The following is a 24,190-nucleotide window of genomic DNA, read 5'->3' as shown; positions in this document are numbered from 1 at the left end:
CAAAGTCCAACTAGCTATAGAGATGTAATTCTATCGCCACATCCATCAATAAGAGAGCGTGAGAGAGACAGAGATGTCTGATCTCAGTGTTGTGGAGTGCTGCTCTGTTTTGGAGGCCATCTCAGTCAGCTACGTGTGTTGATAGTCATTCCTGCTGTGTGCTCAGTGTCAACCAATATCAAGCACCTGCACCGGAAGTGGGTCACACTCTCTCTCCCTCTCTCTCACCCCTCCACACCTCTCTATCTCTCTCGTTTTCATTTTCTCTCTCTCTCCCTCCCTCTCCCTCTCTGGTTCTGTCTATTGCTTCTCCATCTCTATCTCTATATTTTTCTCGCTCTCTATCACTCTCTCATTCTCTATCCACCCCTTCTCACCCTCTGTCTCTCCATCTACCCCTCTCTCTTCTCCGCTCTCTCTCTCTCTCATCCTGTCTCTCTTATTCTCGATCTACCCTCTCTCTCTCTCTCTCTCTCTCTCATCCTGTCACTCTTATTCTCTATCTACCCTCTCTCTCTCTCTCTCTCTCTCAAGGTCTCAGACTCAGAACTACCTGGCAACAGAACTCCTCTCATCTTCGACGGATGACTCATGCTATGACATCAACACTATTCACCAAATGGAACGGTGTGTGTGTTCTGGGCTAACTGCAATGGCTAATACGTTAAGCTGGACTCTGCTAGGGGGATCCAGAGCAGGTTTTCTGCTATCATCGTCATTATTATGATTTTGCCAGGATTTCAGAGATCCATTGCTTCATATCATTGCTATGACATCATTGCATGATACCTCGCAATTTCTTCTGACTGAGCAATTATGACAGAAGGAACCATTTGAATATCCTTTGATAGCATGAGTCATGGTCGAAATCCTTTGGTTTAAGAATCATCAGATGATCCAGGTTGGATGTGATTGGTAAAAGATGAGTGAACCACATTGTAACACCTGTAGCAGTTGTTTGTGTCTTGTGTCCCTGACATGTAAATCCTCTAAATCATCAACAGAGGTCAGTGTTTCTACCTATAATAAAGCAGATTTTAAAAACTGCATTACAGTGTTAATGTTTTTAAAACTGTAGCCTATACCCAAACACAATAAATATCATCTGTATTATTAAGGAATGAGTCAAATAATGTGTAAAGCATTTTCAGGCTGAAATCAGAGAGGTTCTCATCAGAGCATATAAGACTAGCCTAGTTTGAATGCATCCATCTTGAAAATAATCTATTGCCAGAAATGTGTTTTCAAAGTTGCCATGATTTTGTTTCCATGGCTACCAAGAGATGTGTGTGCCTCTAAGCATAGCTTGTGTTATTATGGTCTGTTTGGTCTGTGGGTTCAAAGTGAACTTGAGCCTGACATCTCTGTCTAGGTCCTGACTAGTTCCGTACGTAACACTTGTCAACAGCCCATAATGAAAGTGGTCTTTTCCTCCTGGCCTCTTTTTCATTAGAAGCTTAGGGGGTCAGGGGTCGGCCCTGTGCTGTGTGTGGGCCCGAGGGGGCAGACGGGTGAGGGGCCCACCCTGGGAAAACCTTCTTGACTCTTTATCGTTTATTTCCCTGTCCCTCTTTCTGATCTTGTCCCAGTCACAGTGTCAGCCTCGGATCAAGGCCAAGCCCCAACACAACTAGTACCTACCTACCCCAGTCCCAACCCTAACCCCAACTCCAGCCCCCAGCCGTAACCCCAACTCCAGCCCCCAGCCGTAACCCCAACTCCAGCCCCCAGCCGTAACCCCAACTCCAGCACCCAGCTGTAACCCCAACTCCAGCCGTAACCCCAACTCCAGCCCCCAGCCGTAACCCCAACTCCAGCACCCAGCTGTAACCCCAACTCCAGCCGTAACCCCAACTCCAGCCCCCAGCCGTAACCCCAACTCCAGCCCCCAGCCGTAACCCCAACTCCAGCCCCCAGCTGTAACCCCAACTCCAGCCCCCAGCTGTAACCCCAACTCCAACCCCCAGCTGTAACCCCAGACTACTAGCTTTATACCCTAGCCCAGAGACCAGCTCCAGACCCTAACCCCAGACTACTAGCTTTATACCCTAGCCCAGAGACCAGCTTCAGCCTTTTACCCCAACCTAAGCCCTATCTCCAGCCCTACATCCTAGCTCTAGCTCTTTCCCTTTACCCCAGTCCCAACTCCCAGCCTCCAGCCCTGGCTTCAGCCCAGCCAGCCAAGTCAAAAGTTCAAATTCTGCTTTAAACACAGCCCTGTCTGTGGGCCTACCACCTCCCCCCGCATCGGGTCAGAGCGTGGCTGGAGAGGGAGCGCTGAGATGAGAGAGAGACAGACTGCAGGGTGTCCATCTGATGTAGAGAGAGAGAGAGAGAGAGAGAGAGAGAGAGAGAGAGAGAGAGAGAGAGAGAGAGACTGCAGGGTGCCCATCTGATGGAGAGATAGAGAGAGAGAGAGAGAGAGAGAGAGAGACAGACTGCAGGGTGCCCATCTGATGGAGAGATAGAGAGAGAGAGACAGACTGCAGGGTGCCCATCTGATGGAGAGAGAGAGAGAGACAGACTGCAGGGTGACCATCTGATGGAGAGAGAGAGAGAGACAGACTGCAGGGTGCCCATCTGATGGAGAGAGAGAGAGAGAGACAGACTGCAGGGTGCCCATCTGATGGAGAGAGAGAGAGAGCATGCATCACTCCATCCCAACTCCACTTTGCTTTCCCGTTACGGCCCCTTCATCTAACCCCTCACTTCCCCCTCTCCCCCCCTCCGCATAGCCCCTTTACACAGATGTGTCCAGCCGAGGGTGAGAGAGAGATGGCCTACATCCTTTCCTCCCCCTCTCCTCCCCCCTTCCGTCAGCCCCTCACACATGAAAGATCTGAGGGCCAGTGGGTGGTGGGTGGAGAGCCCAGCCAGACCCAGACACAACACAAGGCCGGCCAGGCTGCTCTCTTCTCCGTCCCCCTGGGCTCAGCAGCCCTTCACAGCTGGGCTGGAATGTGACCTGCTCCAGATTTAATGCCAAACTTGGCCCTCCATGTGAAGGGGGGATGAGGAAAGGGGGTGGAGGAAGATAGGGGGCTGGTATAAACTAGAAAATGACACGCACACATGCACAATTACGCTTGCCTGTGAACATACAAATACACGCAGACAGACAGACCGACAGACAAACTGGCAGACAGACAGACTGGCAGACAGACAGACAGACTGGCAGCCAGCCAGACAGACTGGCAGCCAGCCAGACAGACAGACAGACAGACAGACAGGCGCAGACAGACACCTGCTGTCAGTCATTTTACAGGTATAGAAGCACAGCGCAACACAGAGATAAGAAGTGTCATTTTTATTTCTTTACCATTGTGTTATGAACATCTTTATCATTTGGATTTAAAAAATAACATAACATAAGTCTGTCCATTATTGAATTGGGTTTATCTCTAAAAGGAGGGGATAAAAAATAAATAGGATGTTAAGAACAGAAGTTCATATCAGCAATCATGGACTACAAAGTGGTTTCTAGTGGAATCAAAGGACTTGTTTGATCCATGAGTTTTACATGACATTATCGTGAGCTCAAGCACTCAGAATATATATTACAAAATGTCTCTTTCAGGATACCATAGATACTTTAAGTCAACATAATATAACATTCATATTAACCAAGGCACAGAGTTTAGCTATCTGTCAGGCATTAGTACATTCATACCAAGATAATATATTTGAATTTAAAATATTATTCAAAGAGCCATTTTAGTTTAACTAAAATATTTCCAAGGTAAGCACTTGATATAAGATACCACTACAGTACTATATACGGACAATTAGCTCTCCGTTCAGAAAGTCAATCCACACACTTGATATAAGATACCACTACAGTACTATATACGGACAATTAGCTCTCCGTTCAGAAAGTGAATCCACACAAAGTATAAATCTGTTGTTGTTTTAAATATACAGGTACCTCCAGCCATTTCCATAGTACAGAGGAGCCCCAACACTTAATGTCCAAACTTCAGAGTGAAGGAGAGAGACGAGAATCTGGAATCAGCTAACAGCAGCCGTCATCTGAGAAAGTCATGGATCTTCTAGATATCTATTGTATATGGAGAACATCTGAGTGAAGGAGATAGCCAGTGGAAAATATGACAAAATGCATACAAAATGTGTCTTCTGTGGAAACTAAAGAGAAGGTCATGGGTAGGGAAACAGCTTGTCGGATCAGTGTTAAGGTATTGGTTCAGTCCCCACCTTTAGGAGAAGGAGGAAGCAATAATCAACAAAAGCCATCATCCGGCTACTGAATGATAAGAAACTTTGAAAAAGTCCCAGTCTACTCTTCTAGATATCTTCCCTACTGGATAGTGGGGAAATCTCAGACAATAGCTACTACTGGATGCTAGAACCAGTTTGCTTTTCTTGATATAGACAGCTCTTGTACAGGATACTGGGGATCTCTCAGAGAGTAACTACTGGTTTGTTGGGAACTCTTTGAGAAAATCACAGGTCTTCTTGTGAATGACCTCTCGGAGCTTCCTGACCCTGCGTGCGGTGGAGCTCCCCACGAAGCTGTCGGGCTGCAGCACGGCCATGCCGTTGTGGACGTCTCCCATGATGATGAGCTGCCCGTTGGCCATGGTGATGTTGGGGCACGGGCAGTTCCAGTCCATGTTCATCAAGGTCACCTCCAAGGGTTCCTGGCCCAAGAACTTGAGGCCCATTTTCTCGTCCTTTAGGATCTCCTCCACGGTGATCAGGGCGTGGCCCGAGTCCTGTTCTTCAGGCAACTCTGTCACACGCCCCAGGATGATGAAGTCGCTCTTGCAGAAGCTGGTCACCATCTTGCCCCGCGGTTTACACATCTTACAGTTATGGTTCTTCGGAAAAGGACACATCTCCTCGCAGGCCTCTTTGGATTCAAAGTTGTTTTCATTGCCTCCACAGCCGCCCCAGATGAAGGACTGGCACTGTTTGAGGGTGCTGCTGTAGGCCCAGCGGGGCTCGTAGGCCTTACAGGGTCCCTGCAGGCTGGGGAGAGAGCAGGGAGCCGACAGCTCTGCCCCGCACGACAACATGCATGTCTCGTAGCTGTCAAAGTGGTTGCGGTTCTTGTTGCACTGGCTGTAGGTAAAGGTGAAGCAATTGTTCCTCTTGGCTTCGTAGTACCAGCTTATGCTCTCCTCCCCACAGTCGTCACTGTCCGGCCCCTTCAGGCACTCTTCGGCGGGGAATGGGAATGGGTTGGTGGCATTCCCTACCTCACCCTCCTTCTGGCCCGTGTCTCTCTGGATCACCGACAGTGGGTAGTGGGAGGTCACAGCCCCCCCCAGGTTCTTGGCCGTGCAGGTGTAGATGCCGGCGTCCTGTTGCTGGGCATTGTAGATGACCAGCTGGCCGATGTTGGTGACCACTACGTTCCCCTGCACGTGATTGGGCCTCATCACTGTGTTCTCCTTGCCCTCCAGCTGCTTCTCCCAGGTCACCTCCGGACTGGGCTTACCTGACACTTCGCACAGGAAGCTGGCTGTCTCGCCCACAAACACAGCCTGCTGAGTGGGGTTGCTGAGCATCATTGGAGGATGGATGTCAGCCGGGGGGGTGGTCTCCAGGAGGGCAGTGGTTGGCCGCAGGGTGGTCTCCATGGGCAACGGGCTGGTGTTTGGCCAGGTGAGGTGGTACCTGCAGAGGTGATGTCAGAGAGAGAAGAATAGATTAGTTACCACAGTAATGTAATCTACCTTGAGCTGGGTGTGTGATAGACAAAGGTTGGTACAAGAAACTCAAATGCATAAAACAAAAGCTAAGTGAAACGCTAGATTGAGTGAGCATTACTCCTGTGTAACTACAGAGGAATACAGATCTCATACAAATACAGAAATATATGGTTATTATGTCTACAGTTATAATTCAGAATCCCATCTATTCATTTTCAGTTCCTGTTACCATAGAGATGGATATCAACATAACAAAGCAGTCATAGCACAACAAAACAGTAAACACCGCAGTCTATTCAGAACTTTTCTATTAACATGTGATTAATATGGGAGTCTATACATAGATGTTTCCTGTTTACCTGCAGGTGACCACAGAGATAGAGATGCCCTTGGAGCAGGCCTCTGCATCCATGTAACACTTGTTGTAGTAGGTCATACCGTCTGAGGCACATGTGAAGTGGGGCTCTCTCTCACAGCGGTCTCGGCACTTACACACGGGCTGGCCCTCCCAGATGTCACACTCGGAGCCCTGCTGCGTACACATGAACTTGTCACACTTGACCCCTTTTGGCATGCCAACCGGCCCCTTCTTGCCCTTAATGTCCATGTAGCGCGCCGCCACACAGCTCTTGTTCCCACACACGTTGTTGCAGCATTTCTCAAAGTTTTCACAGTCCTTGGGGGTGATAGGGGATACATGGGAGGTGTTCTGTTAGGATCAGCATGTTTCAGTTCATTATGCACTCAGGGAACATATAGGATGTTAAGGAACTTGAGAGTGATGCACTTTCTAATGTAATGAAACAATACTATGCAATGTGAGGTTGATATTGTAGGCTATACATTTTACATGCTTACTTCTCAATATCTCATAATGCAGAGTAATAAAAGTTATTAGATTCAATAGTCATGGGTGGCAGGTAGCCTAGCGGTTAAGAGTGTTGGGTCAGTAACTGGTATGGTCAGGTAGCCTAGCGGTTAAGAGTGTTGGGTCAGTAACTGGTATGGTCAGGTAGCCTAGCGGTTAAGAGTGTTGGGTCAGTAACTGGTATGGTCAGGTAGCCTAGCGGTTAAGAGTGTTGGGTCAGTAACTGGTATGGTCAGGTAGCCTAGCGGTTAAGAGTTTTGGGTCAGTAACTGGTATGGTCAGGTAGCCTAGCGGTTAAGAGTGTTGGGTCAGTAACTGGTATGGTCAGGTAGCCTAGCGGTTAAGAGTGTTGGGTCAGTAACTGGTATGGTCAGGTAGCCTAGCGGTTAAGAGTGTTGGGTCAGTAACTGGTATGGTCAGGTAGCCTAGCGGTTAAGAGTGTTGGGTCAGTAACTGGTATGGTCAGGTAGCCTAGTGGTTAAGAGTGTTGGGTTAGTAACTGGTATGGTCAGGTAGCCTAGCGGTTAAGAGTGTTGGGTCAGTAACTGGTATGGTCAGGTAGACTAGCGGTTAAGAGTGTTGGGTCAGTAACTGGTATGGTCAGGTAGCCAAGCGGTTAAGAGTGTTGGGTCAGTAACTGGTATGGTCAGGTAGCCTAGCGGTTAAGAGTGTTGGGTCAGTAACTGGTATGGTCAGGTAGCCTAGCGGTTAAGAGTGTTGGGTCAGTAACTGGTATGGTCAGGTAGCCTAGCGGTTAAGAGTGTTGGGTCAGTAACTGGTATGGTCAGGTAGCCTAGCGGTTAAGAGTGTTGGGTCAGTAACTGGTATGGTCAGGTAGCCTAGCGGTTAAGAGTGTTGGGTCAGTAACTGGTATGGTCAGGTAGCCTAGCGGTTAAGAGTGTTGGGTCAGTAACTGGTATGGTCAGGTAGCCTAGCGGTTAAGAGTGTTGGGTCAGTAACTGGTATGGTCAGGTAGCCTAGCGGTTAAGAGTGTTGGGTCAGTAACTGGTATGGTCAGGTAGCCTAGCGGTTAAGAGTGTTGGGTCAGTAACTGGTATGGTCAGGTAGCCTAGCGGTTAAGAGTGTTGGGTCAGTAACTGGTATGGTCATGTAGCCTAGCGGTTAAGAGTGTTGGGTCAGTAACTGGTATGGTCAGGTAGCCTAGCGGTTAAGAATGTTGGGTCAGTAACTGGTATGGTCAGGTAGCCTAGCGGTTAAGAGTGTTGGGTCAGTAACTGGTATGGTCAGGTAGCCTAGCGGTTAAGAGTGTTGGGTCAGTAACTGGTATGGTCAGGTAGCCTAGTGGTTAAGAGTGTTGGGTCAGTAACTGGTATGGTCAGGTAGCCTAGCGGTTAAGAGTGTTGGGTCAGTAACTGGTATGGTCAGGTAGCCTAGTGGTTAAGAGTGTTGGGTCAGTAACTGGTATGGTCAGGTAGCCTAGCGGTTAAGAGTGTTGGGTCAGTAACTGGTATGGTCATGTAGCCTAGTGGTTAAGAGTGTTGGGTCAGTAACTGGTATGGTCAGGTAGCCTAGCGGTTAAGAGTGTTGGGTCAGTAACTGGTATGGTCAGGTAGCCTAGTGGTTAAGAGTGTTGGGTCAGTAACTGGTATGGTCAGGTAGCCTAGCGGTTAAGAGTGTTGGGTCAGTAACTGGTATGGTCAGGTATCCTAGCGGTTAAGAGTGTTGGGTCAGTAACTGGTATGGTCAGGTAGCCTAGCGGTTAAGAGTGTTGGGTCAGTAACTGGTATGGTCAGGTAGCCTAGCGGTTAAGAGTGTTGGGTCAGTAACTGGTATGGTCAGGTAGCCTAGCGGTTAAGAGTGTTGGGTCAGTAACTGGTATGGTCAGGTATCCTAGCGGTTAAGAGTGTTGGGTCAGTAACTGGTATGGTCAGGTATCCTAGCGGTTAAGAGTGTTGGGTCAGTAACTGGTATGGTCAGGTAGCCTAGCGGTTAAGAGTGTTGGGTCAGTAACTGAAAGGTTGCTGGTTTGAATTACTGAGCTGTCTAGGTGAACAATCTGTTGACAACAAATGTAATATTGTGGGCATATACACCAGTGTCTGCTATTTCCAAAAACTGTAGTCTATGAACAAGTATCTGATTGAGGAGATATTCAATCTAATTCAAAGAGAAATTCAGAAATAAACAACAGAGGCAATGTGGATCACAATTGAATTTGAATGGCCAAAAACAGTGCGCAGTGCGCATGTTCCACTTATCTCCACCTTTAATTCCATGAATTAAATTGCAGAAACTTTATGTAGATAAACTTTTGACAGAATAAAGTGTCCCCTATTTGTCTCCAGCCCGCGAGGAAAACTGATACCAGAAACTCACCCGGTCCAACTCGCACTCGCGCATACAGGTGCTCATGGCGTCCACCCACAGGTTGGGGTTCATCTCGTTGGGGCACATGCCCGCGTGAGAGTACACCACTTTGTTGGGCATGGACATTGGCATCGCTTTCACCCTCACACAGTTGTCTATGATCAGGAGCAAGACGTAGCACTGTCCAAAGAGAAACCAGATCCATCGAGGAAACAACATCCACCACATATCCAGCGCGTAACGGGACTTTCACAAGGATCCCGAAGAAATAAAACAAGATCCGAGGAGCGTCGAAGTTAGCAAATTTTCCCGATGAGTGCAAAACAATTAAATAGTCATAAATGACAAAGCCAAAGGGAGAAATTAAGTTGAAATGTAAAGTAAAATGTGATTAAACGGTCAGGAAGACGTGTGGTCAGTGCGGAGTGTTGCTGCAGTGAAGAATTCCGTCAGTCCGCTGGTCAACGTTTAATAGTCTGGAGAGATTAGGTGGTATTTGAACCATATTACTTAAAATATAACTACATTAATTACAGTGGCTAGTCTATCCCGACAGCAAATCCCAGGCGAGTTACAGTTCTGATGAACATATTAAAAAGTCCGTAGCAGCAGCAGGCTCGAGCAGGGACCTCCGGCAAAATACCTGTGCTGTGCGCGTGTGGAGCGCAAGGCGCGTGTTGACACCTTTTCCCCCTTTGTGTAAAACCTTCATTGTAGCCCACTATGCAGTACTGTAAATGTGGAAAACATACTGTGGTAACATAAAAACAAATTATATTCATATTCATACTGATACAAGTATTTTTATATTAACACAATATTTACTCTTGTGTTGATACACATTTAGATATTTGGATAATAATATCTAAACAGTTAACTATCTGGATCAATATGGCCTTATTGAACACATTGCATAGTGCTTTTTTCAACCTTTTCCAGGAGTGGGTTTACATCTTCAGAGATGAATCAGTAAAACCATGTGGAATGAGCTTAATACATCCATAATACTGGGGAAGGCAAGGGTCAAATTATTGGAGATCTTTGCTCTGAGACTTCTCTCCTGCTACTGTAGGTTATATGATACTCGGTGGAATGTAGCCTAGCAGTTAGCGCATTGGGCCACTAACCGAAAGGTCGCTAGTTCAAATCCCAGAGCCGACAAGGGACGTGCTCTTGAACAAGGGACTTAATCCTAGACAATGGTTTTCCCCACTCTCCAAGGGTGTCTCAGGGAGAGTTGCGATATGCAAAACACATTTCCTATTCACAGAGTTGTGATATGCAAAACACATTTCCTATTCACACATGCATATAAAACACACTTGTACATGTGTGAAATAGGACAAATATAAGCACTGACTAAATTATGATGACTATTGTAGGTCGTACTATACTGTATGTACAGTGTGAATGGGTCTCCTGGTGATGGCACCATACCCAGTGATATTCTTCACAGACACAGTATTTTGTCACCAAGCTTGGGTAAGTTACTTTCTAAATGTAATCAGTTACAGTTACTAGTTACCTGTCCAACATTTTAATCAGTAACTTAACTTTTGGACTACCCAAACTCAGTAACATAATCTGATTACTTTCAGCTACTTTTGGATTACTTTACCTTTAAGAGGCATTAGAAGAAGACAAAAATGATCCATCAAATGCATTTGGTGTGTCATCATAGTTGTCTCTGACGTGTGGCCAGACTCCCTCAGCTGCAACAAACTTAAACTTGCTCCTTTTTCAATGCTGAATTGAATATCATTGAGAAAACAGATAGATGACATAATGTATTTGTTTTCACAAACATCCTCTCTGAATGTTAAAGTAATCCAAGAAGCAATCATCTATTTTTTTCTAAAGCAATCTGATTACAATATTTTTGCTTGTAACATAATTGATTACAGTTTTTTTTTTTTTTTTATGTAATCAGATTACATGTAATTTACATGTAACCAGTTACTCCCCAACTCTGCTTGTCATCCTGGGGTCAAAGGTTTGTATTGAACTCTGGAGAACGCTCACACATCTCCCTACTCGGCCACTGATGAATATGCCTCATGATTATGGAAACATCAGCAACACCTTGATCCTCTGTCATAAGACCTGTATAGAACTGACAGAACATTGGCATGACACGTTATAAACAGTCAACAGAGGACTCAATGAAGAAATGAGTACACAATGTTTTGAAGTGTCGCAAAGGAACAGCCTACCTTAAGAGCAACTCCCTTTCTGCCTAATTTCCATTTTCCGAGACCTCTCATCCCATCTACTATCACTGTTCTGAACATTAGTTCCACGGGAGGCTGCTGAAGGGAGGACGCCACATAACAATGGCTGGAATGGAGTAAATGGAATGGTATCAAACACATGGAAACCATATGTTTGATGTGTTCAATACCATTCCATGTATTCCTTTCCAGCCATTACTATGAGCCGTCCTGTGGTTAGTTCTGAAAGAGAGTGGGTCCATGATGTTCACACACAGAGGTACAACAGGATCTTTCCCATAGCTGTCAACCCAACATTCTATGGGACATGGATTGAGTGGTCTGTATGCATGTGTAAATCTACATCAGTCTCTCTCCATCCAGTCTCCTTCCAAGTGGAGTCCCTGCTGTGTCTAAGAGGCCCAGGCCCCTGCAGCTCTAACTTCAGTCAGAGCCCTCACTGACCCACTGACCAGGCACACTGACAGACTAGCAACCTGCTGCTCACACACATAAACACACACATACAGACTCCACACATGTATGCACACACATTCATATATTCCACAAACACACTCATACATGTGCATATACAAAGTGTGTGAACGCTTGCGCGCCCACACACACACACACACACACACTAAAACACAAGATAACACACTAACGCGCGCAAGTGCACACGCACATATAGACACACACACACACACACTACCATAATCTGAGCAACAGTACAAAGTGATCCCTTTTCTCACAACATGCATTCAGACGGTTTGATGCCTCCTCACCCCCAGCCTCACCCCCAGCCTCCCCCTCCAGCCCTCACCCCTGGGAGGTTGAGACCCCAACATTCCCTCCAATGCTGACACATGAAGGCTTGAAAACATGTCACATATTGAATAACGATTTCCAGAGAACCCCCTCCAAGCACTCTGACACCCTCCCTGCATTCAGCCTATATGTCTTGTCTGCAAACAGTTCTTTTGACCTTCTGTGAGGACTTTGCAGCCTCTCTGAACCTTGTCCAAAACAAGCACAATGTTTTTTTGATCACTTATATAATCGTATCCAAACCCACGCAATTTCACAGTATGGAGACATGATAATAAAACAGTCACATAAATATTCTATAAGTTCCTGTGTGTTTTGGTGTTCTTACAAAGGATTTTATTTCCTGTTAAAATAAACAGGGGTGTGAGGTGTTTTCTCGTACTGTCTTTCCCTTGTTGCTGGCAGTACTCCATCAATCTACAAGTAAAAAAGCTGAAAGCCATAAACATAATGAAATGTAGCTCACTGAAAACCAGCTAAGTAAACTAGACAATATTTCAAAATTCCCCAAATTGCGTTATTTCACAGGTTGACATAGTGTGATTTGTAACCAGCAATACAATCACAAGCACCACACAAAGCCCTCTTGCCTTGGTCAACTCAAGCCAATAAGGTCCAGATGGGGTGATGTGTGATGTGACCTGTCATTCTGAGAAAACACCTAAATCTGATACTGAATCTGTTCTTAATCTGTTTCTACCTAGATTCCCTTCTCGCCACCCTGCCCTCTCAAACACGGGAACATTTTACACATTTGCCAGGATAATATTAGATAGTGTATAGAATTTATAGAATACTGAGTCACAGGACAAAGGATAGATTAGCATACAATCAAGAACAATTAGTTCAGTTCAACCAAACCTCCAAAGATTGGCATCTTTGAGTTGCAGTCTGACAGATGGGGATATGGGGATGTGTTGTTAATCAAAATGAAGCTGGTCAAGGACTGCCTCGATCAAGGGCTGGTCAAAGCCTGCCTCGGTCAAGGGCTGGTCAAAGACTGCCTCGGTCAAGGGCTGGTCAAAGCCTGTCTCGGTCAAGGGCTGGTCAAAGACTGCCTCGGTCAAGGGCTGGTCAAAGCCTGCCTCGGTCAAGGGCTGGTCAAAGCCTGCCTCGGTCAAGGGCTGGTCAAAGCCTGCCTCGGTCAAGGGCTGGTCAAAGACTGCCTCGGTCAAGGGCTGGTCAAAGACTGCCTCGGTCAAGGGCTGGTCAAAGACTGCATCGGTCAAGGGCTTCACTGCCTACACTGACTTCTGAATCAGCATCTAATTCTATGATTTTTATCCACCAGAAAATGACCTGTGACCAAGCTATACAAAAGGGTTCTTCGGCTGTCCCCATAGGAGAACCCTTTTTGGTTCCAGGTAGAACTCTTTTGGGTTCCATGTAGAACCCTCTGTGTAAAGGGTTCTACATGGAACCAAAATGGTTCTTCAAAGGGTTCTCCTATGGGTAAAGCCAAAGAACCCTTTAAGGTTCTAGTTAGCACCTTTTTTCTAAGAGTTTAGTGATGCAGTAATACCTGATTATCTCCTTGAAGCTGTGACCAGTACAGCACCTGTTTCCCACGGTGATGTACCAGCCCTCAGAAATACACAGCGGGCTTAGAATGTGCCTGAAATGTTTTTCCATTCCTGCCTTTTTTTCTTTTTACAGTGGATTTACAATGTTGTATGTGCATTTGTGCAACAGCTAAGTAGCGCTGTGCTTTATCCCCCGGTGAACAGCACGAATTGCACGAAAACCATGGTGCAGGGCCACAGTCCAAACCCATCGCTTTATGTACCTGTGAGTAACGTCGCCCTTTGTCTCCGTTCCTGCGGGGAACATATCCAAAGTTTCTGACCCTTAAAGTACTTAGGAGCCTTGGCCATGGAAGAGCCAGCCACTGGCTTTGCAGATGGTTCTGTCTGGGTAGGGACTGAGGGCTGTTAAAAAAACAATGAAGGTGTTATTGCTGGTTCTAATCTTATTAAAGTGTCTGACACCAAGACAAAGGAGAGGAACGCGTCCAGCCTCAGCAGCAGCCTAAGCTGGTTCCTAGACCCTGACCCAGGGAGGAGGCCAGACACATGATGGCTAGACATGGCACACGTGTGCAGACACACACAGACACACACACGCACGCACGCACGCACACACACACACACACACACAGAACATGTATGAAGGTCAAACACCCAGGTACATAGACTTAACTAAATGCGGACACACACACTCCCACACATATCCGCCCGCCCTGACCAAACAGCGGCTAGACATGTAGCAAACAAACATACAGAGACCTACTTACCTACGCACATACACACACCTACGAGCACGTCAGCACACAAATATCACTCCGTTAAGTGTCACTTTCCAGCCGGTTGGTATTACGCAACTAGTGCCTTGCTCTTGTGTCAGTTGAGCAGGCCTTAAAACATCTGCTGACCACATGAGGAATATTTTCATTCCTTTTCCAACCAGCTTGTGCACTTCGCACATATTTGGGGGCAGTGTGGCGATAGCTTACTCACTGTTTGTGTTCTTTAAATTAGGAAGAGAACATAATAACATTCCTGCACTCTTGAACATGGGCTTTTATAGTACATGTCAACACTTATACAGACATTGCAGGGTCAAGTGTGTGTGGACCGGCTGAAAACAAAGCTGTACACAACTAACTATCAGGAACAGCCACTAAAGACATCTGACATCTGCTCCTGTCACCTAAAGGGTTTCTGCTCCTGTCACCTAAAGGACTTCTGCTCCTGTCACCTAAAGGATTTCTGCTCCTGTCACCTAAAGGATTTCTGCTCCTGTCACCTAAAGGATTTCTGCTCCTGTCACCTAAAGGATTCCTGCTCCTGTCACCTAAAGGATTTCTGCTCCTGTCACCTAAAGGGTTTCTGCTCCTGTCACCTAAAGGATTTCTGCTCCTGTCACCTAAAGGATTTCTGCTCCTGTCACCTAAAGGGTTTCTGCTCCTGTCACCTAAAGGATTTCTGCTCCTGTCACCTAAAGGGTTTCTGCTCCTGTCACCTAAAGGATTCCTGCTCCTGTCACCTAAAGGACTTCTGCTCCTGTCACCTGTAGGATTTCTGCTCCTGTCACCTAAAAGATTTCTGCTCCTATCACCTAAAGGACTTCTGCTCCTGTCACCTAAAGGATTTCTGCTCCTGTCACCTAAAAGATTTCTGCTCCTGTCACCTAAAGGATTTCTGCTCCTGTCACCTAAAGGGTTTTTGCTCCTGTCACCTAAAGGATTTCTGCTCCTGTCACCTAAAGGATTTCTGCTCCTGTCACCTAAAGGATTTCTGCTCCTGTCACCTAAAGGATTCCTGCTCCTGTCACCTAAAGGATTCCTGCTCCTGTCACCTAAAGGATTCCTGCTCCTGTCACCTAAAGGATTTCTGCTCCTGTCACCTAAAGGATTCCTGCTCCTGTCACCTAAAGGATTCCTGCTCCTGTCACCTAAAGGATTTCTGCTCCTGTCACCTAAAGGATTTCTTCCCCATTCACCTAAAGGATTTCTGCTCCTGTCACCTAAAGGATTTCTTCCCCATTCACCTAAAGGATTTCTTCCCCATTCACCTAAAGGATTTCTTCCCCATTCACCTAAAGGATTTCTTCCCCATTCACCTAAAGGATTTCTTCCCCATTCACCTAAAGGATTTCTTCCCCATTCACCTAAAGGATTTCTTCCCCATTCACCTAAAGGATTTCTTCCCCATTCACCTAAAGGATTTCTTCCCCATTCACCTAGGGCTGTTCAGTTCTAGCTTTTGTTATGAGATTCCACTCCGACTAAAGCAGCTGTGTTATTTTGAGATCCCACTCCCACCTGTACTTGGGGAAGCAGCTATGTTGTGTCAAAGTCCCTGAGGTCAATCTACACATCCAATCATTCTCTTGGAGCTTCACCAGTGAGACTGGAGAGAGGAATAAGGTCTGCCTGCCACTGAGCCACGGTAGGAAGGAAAACAATTCCCATGCTTGTTTCTGGTTACCAAGGTCACCAAAAGCCACGTTTCTAGATAAAGGGACCTTGAAAAAACTTTCATCACCGTTAGTGAAGCATCAATTTGATTATGCATGCACTAACTGGTACAGTAGCTCCCCCAACTTCACCAAGAACAAGTTAGACAGCTCCAAATAAAATGTCAAGGGTCATTCTGAATCTTAGTCATCAGGCTCATGTTGTGGGTATCAGTTGATAAAAGGGTCCCGCAGCGTAAGCTGGCATTGGCCCATAACATCGTGTACCCCAGTGTCTAAAAAACTATTTTACTGATGGTATGTATTATTAAATTGTTAAATAAAATTGTATTTTTTTGTTGTTGACCAAACTGCCACTGATTTGGAGTGGTTGATGACTAGGCTGTTTAAAGTTGAACAAATTAATGACTTTTCCACTCCTAAATTGTGTGTGAACTAAAGTGATGTGCTTCTGTAGGTTTTCCCCCTTCGTCTGACACTACACTGAACTAGTCTTCTTCTTTAGCCATCTGCATAAAATCTTAAACCAGGCAGAATCATGTTTTCAGAGGTATCTAGACTATGTGCTGAGTGTACACAACATTAGAAACACCTGCTATTTCCATGACATAGACTGACCAGGTAAATCCAGTTGAAAGCTATGATCCCTTATTGATGTCACTTGTTATTAAATCCACTACAGTCAGTGGAGATGAATGGGGTGGAGACAGGTTAAGAAGGATTGTTAAGACTTAAAACAAGTGAGACATGGATTGTGTATGTGTGCCATTCAGAGGGTGAACGGGCAAGACAAAAGATTTAAGTGCCTTTGAACAGGATATGGTAGTAGGTGCCAGGCTCACCGGTTTGAGTGTCAACTGTAACCTTGCTGGGCTTTTCACAGACAACAGTTTCCCATGTGTATCGAGAATGATCTACCACCCAAAGGACATCCAGCCAACTTGACACAACTGTGGGAAGCACTGGAGTCAACATGTGTGGAAAGCTTTTCACGTTGTAGAGTCCATGTCCCGATGAATTGAGGCTGTCCTGAGCACAAAAGGGGGTGCAACTCTACAGTATATTAGGGTGGTGTTCCTAATGGTTTGTACACTGTGTATCCTATTATAATAACACCCCCTGACTCCCAAATCAATCTAGTTAAACCATTTTAAAGCTCCATATAATCATGCTTTTTGGATGGAATTTAAGCATGTTTCATTTGAAATGATTTACTTTGGGAGGAGAGCAAGGCAGTGAACAGTTACACCACTGCATTGGCATGGTTGTTTCATGTCAACACTGACCTATCTACACCCTCTAGTGGATCTTAGCAGAAACAGATGAGGCTTCAATTCAGTGCTCTGCCATATTCATAATTACCATCTGATCCTTTGATATACCCACCAATTTCAGACAAAAGGACAGATTGATCAAGTTACCCACCATGCTTTATCAAAGAACAGGTACAGGTCTCCACAATCAAACACAAGTTAAACAGTGCCTATAAGGAATTTATCAAAGGTACACAGGACATATAAAAATATCAGACTCTGAATGCATAGGTAAAGTTACTGTATTCTTCCTCTAGAACATGAGCAATCAATCAGTACACTGTTAGTCATCCATTTCACAGAACTAGTATTCATTCTGGAACATTCTAGAACACTGGTGCTCCTTCACTGGGCAGAAAATGGCCGTAGGCATTTCAAACATCATCATTCAGCTTCTTCAACCAGGTACCTCTCGTTCTCGTGGCACAAGTTAAGAATACAAAATTCTCTGGAGAGTCCATTTGACATGTTCAAGTTAGTCTTGTATTTCTTCAACATTTACACTCAACCCATTCAGCACAGTAGATACTGTGGCTTTACACTTGGTTTCATCCTAGCTGCAACCTACCTTCCCCTTCAACCCCATTGATAAACACGTTCCACACTTGTAGGCATCGATACAAACTAAAGACATTTCTCGTTAAAAAAGGGAATTACAAATTAATAAAAATATATAATCATTAAACATACTAAGACAGCCAGAGCTTAAGGTATACATTTGAACGGTAAACAATTAACGGCTATGTTAGTAACTGACTGTTGATTGTTTATAAACTTAGTGGGCCACTGACTGTACCATTGAACTGAATGTTAACCAGCATAAAGGACTGCCAGGACATGTTAGGGTCTTAGTCTTCCTCTATGAGCAAATGTGTTTGTCATAAAGCATTTTAAGCAGTAATCTTTTCAATCAATGCACTCTCATTCAGCTTCAATACTAACGGTTGTGTTCTTGTGTATGAATCGTCATTTATACTCAAACAAAGAAGTAGCAAACACCACAACTTGACAAAAGTCAAATGTCAGTAGGTTAAACTCGGGGACCCCTCAAGAGCTAACATTTGATCTCTAGCTAGCTTACATGTTAATGTAGGTTATGTGTTTAAAAGGTTCTCACAGAGCAGTGTGAACTTGAGTATTATGACAAATGCACTGTATGATAAGAAGCAACGGGGAGAATTGCTGGGAAACGTGTTATGGAAGCACTCAAACATAACAGCCGTGTCAAACTTATGAAACAGAAACAATCCTTTCAAACTGTCCTTTGCCCACGTCATTCAGTTCACTCCGAAAAAACTCTAAACATTTCATACAGCAATTCAAAAATAGGACATTTATGATAGATAATCTATTGGGGAGAACCAGACTATTTTTCTGGCTAGGTTTGTATTTGGTTTTGATCTAATCACAGTAAATGGAAGTATCTTAAGCGAAGCGATCCAGAAACAGTTTAAAATGCTCATTTTAGGGGAACCCCTACTTGAGCTGGGAATATACTTCCCCTAAAGTGAACCTAGCGGATTCTGCTTCAATCAATAATACCTGAACTCTATAGGAACGGTCTACCATTCAATTCATTCACAGCTGAAAGTGTCAGTTGAATATTAGACCCAATAACTATTACATTGAAAAGAACCCCTCACACACAAACATTCAACCAAACTGTAGAACATTTAAATATTGCCCCTGCACCCAATACATGTTCATCTAAATGACTTTTGTTTCAGCAAGTAAACATTGTAGAATAAAACTAAATTCATAGAGCAGGAGCAATGAAGAATTGTTCCACATTGGGTGTTTGATTGAAATCCAGACGGTGTCTGTGGAGCTAGCTAACCATAGCATCTGTTAGAAGGCTGTTATCTTCCAACTGACAAAGAGAGTTCTTTAAGAAACAGACACACTGTCTTAACAATACGGATGAAACTTGAAGCATCTGTTTGCTTCCTAAGCACATAAACAGTTCTACGACACTAACAAAAACTTCTCAATTGGCAAGAGACAACACTCACACCCACTCCCTCTTAGATGATCAAACCTCAGCAGCACAAAGCAACATCTCTGTTAATAGCTCCATCAGGCATCCACCTAAGAACAAATAAACAGGGTAGTGTGATAACATGGGCAACCACTGAAGGAAAAACTGGAAATATCACTGAAGTGTGGGAGTATGACTGAGTGTGTGTGTGTGCAGTCTGCAGCATGGGTGTGAATGCCAGTTGGAACGTCGGCAGCCACCTGCTATGCCCACTAAGCAAGCGGCAGTACTGCATGTTGCTGTGTGCAAGTCAGCTGTGTCGCAACATTGTACTAAGCCGCCCATGTTGGACTAATAAGAGCCATGGCTGTATATCAGAAGAGCTGTTTAAATGGCCTCTACTCTTCTCAACCCCCTCATCATCCAGGAGACAAGTCCCCAGTACATGTATGACTAATGCCCAGTACAAAGGGATCCATGTACAGTACATAAGTTAAGCCATCTAGGAAGACTGTCACTGTCCCTCAACGCCAATGTTCCACTGTAGCCCGACAACACAAACTAGAGAGGGAGGAGAGAGTGAGGGACAGAGGGAAGAGAAGAGGGAAGGAGGCCCAAATTCTTCAGTATATAACTGAGGACATGATGCATGAGCAATCGGTTAGCGAGCGCTGCATGGGGACAGACTGGCAGGGAGCAAGGCAAGGACAGGCAGGGCGACCACGTTACCTAGCTAACACAACAGGATGTTTAAACAAACCCCCAATAACGCTGGCTGAACGACACCGGATCATAATGCAATGAAATTGACTAATAACGAGTGGCTATTACGGTCAATAGAGAGATAGTAGGGTCCACATGGACATCAGGGTCTGTCTGTCTGTCCTGTTGGTCTCTAGTAGGTGAGTCTGGAGGCCTTCATGTTGTAGCAGGGTCTGTCTGTGTGTCTGTCCGTCCTGTTGGTCTCTAGTAGGTGAGTCTGGAGGTCTTCATGTTGTAGCAGGGTCTGTCTGTCTGTGTGTCTGTCCATCCTGTTGGTCTCTAGTAGGTGAGTCTGGAGGCCTTCATGTTGTAGCAGGGTCTGTCTGTGTGTCTGTCAATCCTGTTGGTCTCTAGTAGGTGAGTCTGGAGGCCTTCATGTTGTAGCAGGGTCTGTCGGTGAGGCCTCCCGCCCCAGAGAGGAGTGCCAGGCCCTCAGCCTTCTCCAGCACCACCTCTAACTCCTGGAAGTCCTGCAGCCGAGCCACGTCTTTGTCCTGGGAATAATAAAGTTACATTCAATAAAACATCTTTATTGTCCACAAAAGGTCCAATTGTTTGTAGTGATTACGGTACAAAATCGAGTACATACATGGTTCATCACACACAGGACTTACAGACATTAAGTGGGAGGATAGAAGACACGTGTGTGTGTGTGTGTGTGTGTGTGTGTGTGTGTGTGTGTGTTTCACAGTCTTAGCCAGCAGTTGTTCTGGGATTACATAATGTGACAACAGCTCCCTTCATAACTGGATGGGTGACATTGTTTTCATATCAAATCCACCCATGCAGTGCAAGATGGGACTACCGTGTGCCATGGAACACAATGTAGCTCAAATCAATTAACTTGCAAACATTATAATCAACCCAAAAGTTTGAAACCATTGTGACAATGAAAATTTTCTGTGGCCCTAACTCATAAGAAAAGAATAGAGCTGTACACACACTCTCGCAAATTATTTATTAAAATGGTAATAATGGGTGACCATCATTCCATCATCAAGCAGCCGTCATGATCAGTGTTTCCAACCTAACAGAACAGCGTGGTGCTCCAACCTAACAGAACAGCGTGGTGCTCCAGCCTAACAGAACAGCGTGGTGCTCCAACCTAACAGAACAGCGTGGTGCTCCAGCCTAACAGAACAGCGTGGTGCTCCAGCCTAACAGAACAGCGTGGTGCTCCAGCCTAACAGAACAGCGTGGTGCTCCAACCTAACAGAACAGCGTGGTGCTCCAGACTAACAGAACAGCGTGGTGCTCCAGCCTAACAGAACAGCGTGGTGCTCCAGCCTAACAGAACAGCGTGGTGCTCCAACCTAACAGAACAGCGTGGTGCTCCAACCTAACAGAACAGCGTGGTGCTCCAACCTAACAGAACAGTGAACGGTCATCGAGGTGTGTCTAGGAGTGTTCCTGCCTGCCCTGCATCTTTTATTAGTGGTGTCTGGCCCTGCCCCGGCCTGCTCGCTCCATTGAGCTGGTTAGTGGAGTGGAACGGTAGCTGCAGCCTCAGGGTTCACAGTGCTAGTGCTCAGCCACTAGTGTTATAACCAGCCAGTTTGAGTACCAGAGCCACCCGAAACATCACCTTTCTGATGCACGTGTGTGTTTTTGTGCCTGCGTGTGCGTGCCTCTGCCATTCCATACCTTTCGTAGCATGGTGTTGGGCAGCTTGCGGATCTTCTCCACGTGTTCGGTGCTGATGTCCAGCTCGCGACAGCACACCCGGAGCAGTGAGCGGTAGGTCAGCTCCTGTCTGTCCAGCTCCACCTCGATGAAGTCGTTCTCCCGCGCGTTGGGGTTCTGGATGCGCACCTTTAGGACCAGCTCTGGGAGAGACACACAAATACACCAATGAGATTACGCTAGCTACTTCAGTGTGTAAGATGCAGTAGAGAGAACACTCAGCACATGGGGCACATTCAGGCACACACATGGGGAGAAAGCATTGGATAATGGGTCTGAAAGTGCAGAGCAGTGATAAAACAGACTCAACATGCAATGGGATTAGCTCCAAAAAAGCTCTGCTGTTGACTCAAATCAATGCTTGATCGAACACCACAACATTAGCAGTGTGGCGACCGCAGCAAGTGCAGTGTGGCGACCGTCCTTACCTTGCACATTGACAGGGAATGTACTGGTAAAGAAGAAAGGCTGGAAGGCAGGCATGTTACCCCCAGCACCCTGGCCACAGTTGAGCTGCTGAGGGAGGGACTGCTGCCGGGTCATAGATGGGTTAGCGTTAGCCACCTGGGCTTGGCTGCTACTGCTGGTGGTGCTGGGGCTGGGGGAGGGCAGGGGAGGAGAGCACACAGCCCCATTATGGGCCACCGAGTGTGGGTACTCCCCATGGTTGACCAGGTGGGGCTCCATAGAGATGTCCATAGGCAGGCCTCCGCTGATGGTGAGAGACGAGGCGGGGCTAGGCGACACTCCGTTCTGCTGCGCCAATGGGATGAAGGCCCCCTCCCTCGGGCTCGGGGTGTCAGAAAGTAGGCTCTGCGGTTGCTGAGGCAGCTGTTGCTCGTGGGTGGGCGACAGGGAAGCTGAGTCACTGTGTGGGTCATCTGATGAGTGGTCTCCATTGCCATTTTGGGTCAACTGTGCCAATATGAGCTCAGCCTTGTTGTCCATCTTACTGTACATGAATGGGGGGTTGGACAGGTAGTTTGGGATGATTGGCAACTCAAGCTCCTTGATTTCAGGCACTTCCTCCTCCTCAACTGTGAAAAAATATATAAGACACCACATTGAATTGGGGGAGCCTTGAACATTGACATGCCCAGAGCATGCTGTGAAAACCAAAACATAGCAGGTCCTGGCTGGAGTCTCCATCTATGATCATTACCCAAATTGTGACCCCTAACTATGAGCAGGCAAAACAATTCACTGGCAATGAACTAGTGCTTAGGGGTGGCATTTGTGCTTCTAATAGTCATTCAATCCAAAATACAGCTATTATACAGATATTTCATGAACATGTTTAAGAGAATTTTAACACAAAAACAGTAATAACTGGGAGAGTGGTGATGTGATGGGACATTTACCTCCTAACAGTCTTCTGATTTCAGGCTTAGAGGTCAGCTGGACAGCCAGCTCATCTTTAGCAGTGAGGATCTCTTGGTCAGCGCCAGAGTTCAGCAGGTACGACACAACCGGTTTGTGGTTTCTCTTGCATGCCCAATGCAAACATGTCCTGAATAGGAGACAATGAAAAAAGTAAGTCTCTGATCTGCTCTGGGATGATTCATAATGTTGATGAAAGATTGACATTGCATGATGATGACTCAAAACAGCCAATGTTGGAACAGTCACTGTGAATGATAAAGTAGCTACTGGAGGTAGATCCAGATGAAGTACAGTGTTCACCGACTTTACCTACGCAAATATTTGCACCCTGCAGCCAACATTTACTAGTTCATTTTTATTGTCATCATAGTCAAACTTGAGAACCCACGCGGGGGTATATTTGCATCACTTGCAGTTAAAGGAGATTGCCATCTAGGCATAATTGGATAACACACTATTCTTCTTAGGCCAGCATGAAATGGTGACATTTGACATACCATTGCATAGAGCACGTTGCCAACATTGCGCCGGCAGCATTTTAACAATCAATCGATAAATAACATGTAAGGACGGGTGATTATTGATCAACTTGTGTTTACGTTTGATTAATATATATATGACACACTTACCATCCGTTTATTTCGTTTTGAGAGTTGACATTTACTCCGCTTTCCACTAAAATCCGCACCTCGTCGATGTCTCCAATCGCAGACGCCTCTCTCAAGCGCTCTTGCAATTCCTTATCCAACGATGTCGTTGACATTTTGTACAAATGATTAGCTAACTTAACGAGATCATGGGAAACAATAATGGCTTTACAGGTCGTAAGAGGGTGACGCCTTGGTCTGGAAATAGCTGCTTAATTGCACTAAAAATAGCCGGGGAGAAGCTAACGTTAACTGACTAACGTTAGATAGCTAGCTTTACAGCTACTAGGCTCGCGCAAGATTGTTGATGTCCGTAACGTTAAGCTTGACAAGAACAATGTTTATCAAAGGACACCATCAATGGTTAGTTTAATGTAATATGTTGTTGCTGCACCGGCTTGTCAACTCTTTTAAATGAGTTTTGAAATTAAAAGTCCATACATTGTAGCTGTGTTGCGTAAAGGCTCCGACGTGCGCTGTCAACTATTCCTCCCATATCGGGGACAGGTTTGAGTGTAACAACAGTGGGAAGAAAGT

At 45.7% G+C, this 24,190-nt stretch overlaps 2 protein-coding genes across 2 annotated transcripts; both read right to left on the bottom strand.

Annotated features, from left to right (window-relative positions):
* Nucleotides 1-3,292: 3,292 nt before the first annotated feature.
* LOC109880341 (WAP, Kazal, immunoglobulin, Kunitz and NTR domain-containing protein 2) lies at nucleotides 3,293-9,524 on the bottom strand. Its single transcript, XM_020472554.2, has 3 exons — nucleotides 8,881-9,524; nucleotides 6,035-6,351; nucleotides 3,293-5,640 (listed from the first exon to the last, which is right to left on the bottom strand). Exons 1-3 carry the CDS (start codon nucleotides 9,097-9,099, stop codon nucleotides 4,431-4,433), a joined length of 1,746 nt encoding a protein of 581 aa, XP_020328143.2. The 5' UTR covers nucleotides 9,100-9,524; the 3' UTR covers nucleotides 3,293-4,430.
* Nucleotides 9,525-17,299: 7,775 nt separating this feature from the next.
* On the bottom strand, nucleotides 17,300-24,190 carry ankrd40 (ankyrin repeat domain 40). The gene is made up of 5 exons (XM_020472553.2): nucleotides 23,636-24,190; nucleotides 22,985-23,133; nucleotides 22,052-22,660; nucleotides 21,585-21,766; nucleotides 17,300-20,434 (listed from the first exon to the last, which is right to left on the bottom strand). The coding sequence occupies exons 1-5, from the start codon at nucleotides 23,767-23,769 to the stop codon at nucleotides 20,291-20,293; spliced, it is 1,218 nt and encodes a 405-aa protein (XP_020328142.2). The 5' UTR covers nucleotides 23,770-24,190; the 3' UTR covers nucleotides 17,300-20,290.

The sequence above is a fragment of the Oncorhynchus kisutch genome, unplaced genomic scaffold (genome assembly GCF_002021735.2).
Source record: "Oncorhynchus kisutch isolate 150728-3 unplaced genomic scaffold, Okis_V2 Okis06b-Okis10b_hom, whole genome shotgun sequence".
NCBI lineage: Eukaryota > Metazoa > Chordata > Actinopteri > Salmoniformes > Salmonidae > Oncorhynchus > Oncorhynchus kisutch.
This window is presented reverse-complemented; position numbering and strand designations above follow the sequence as displayed.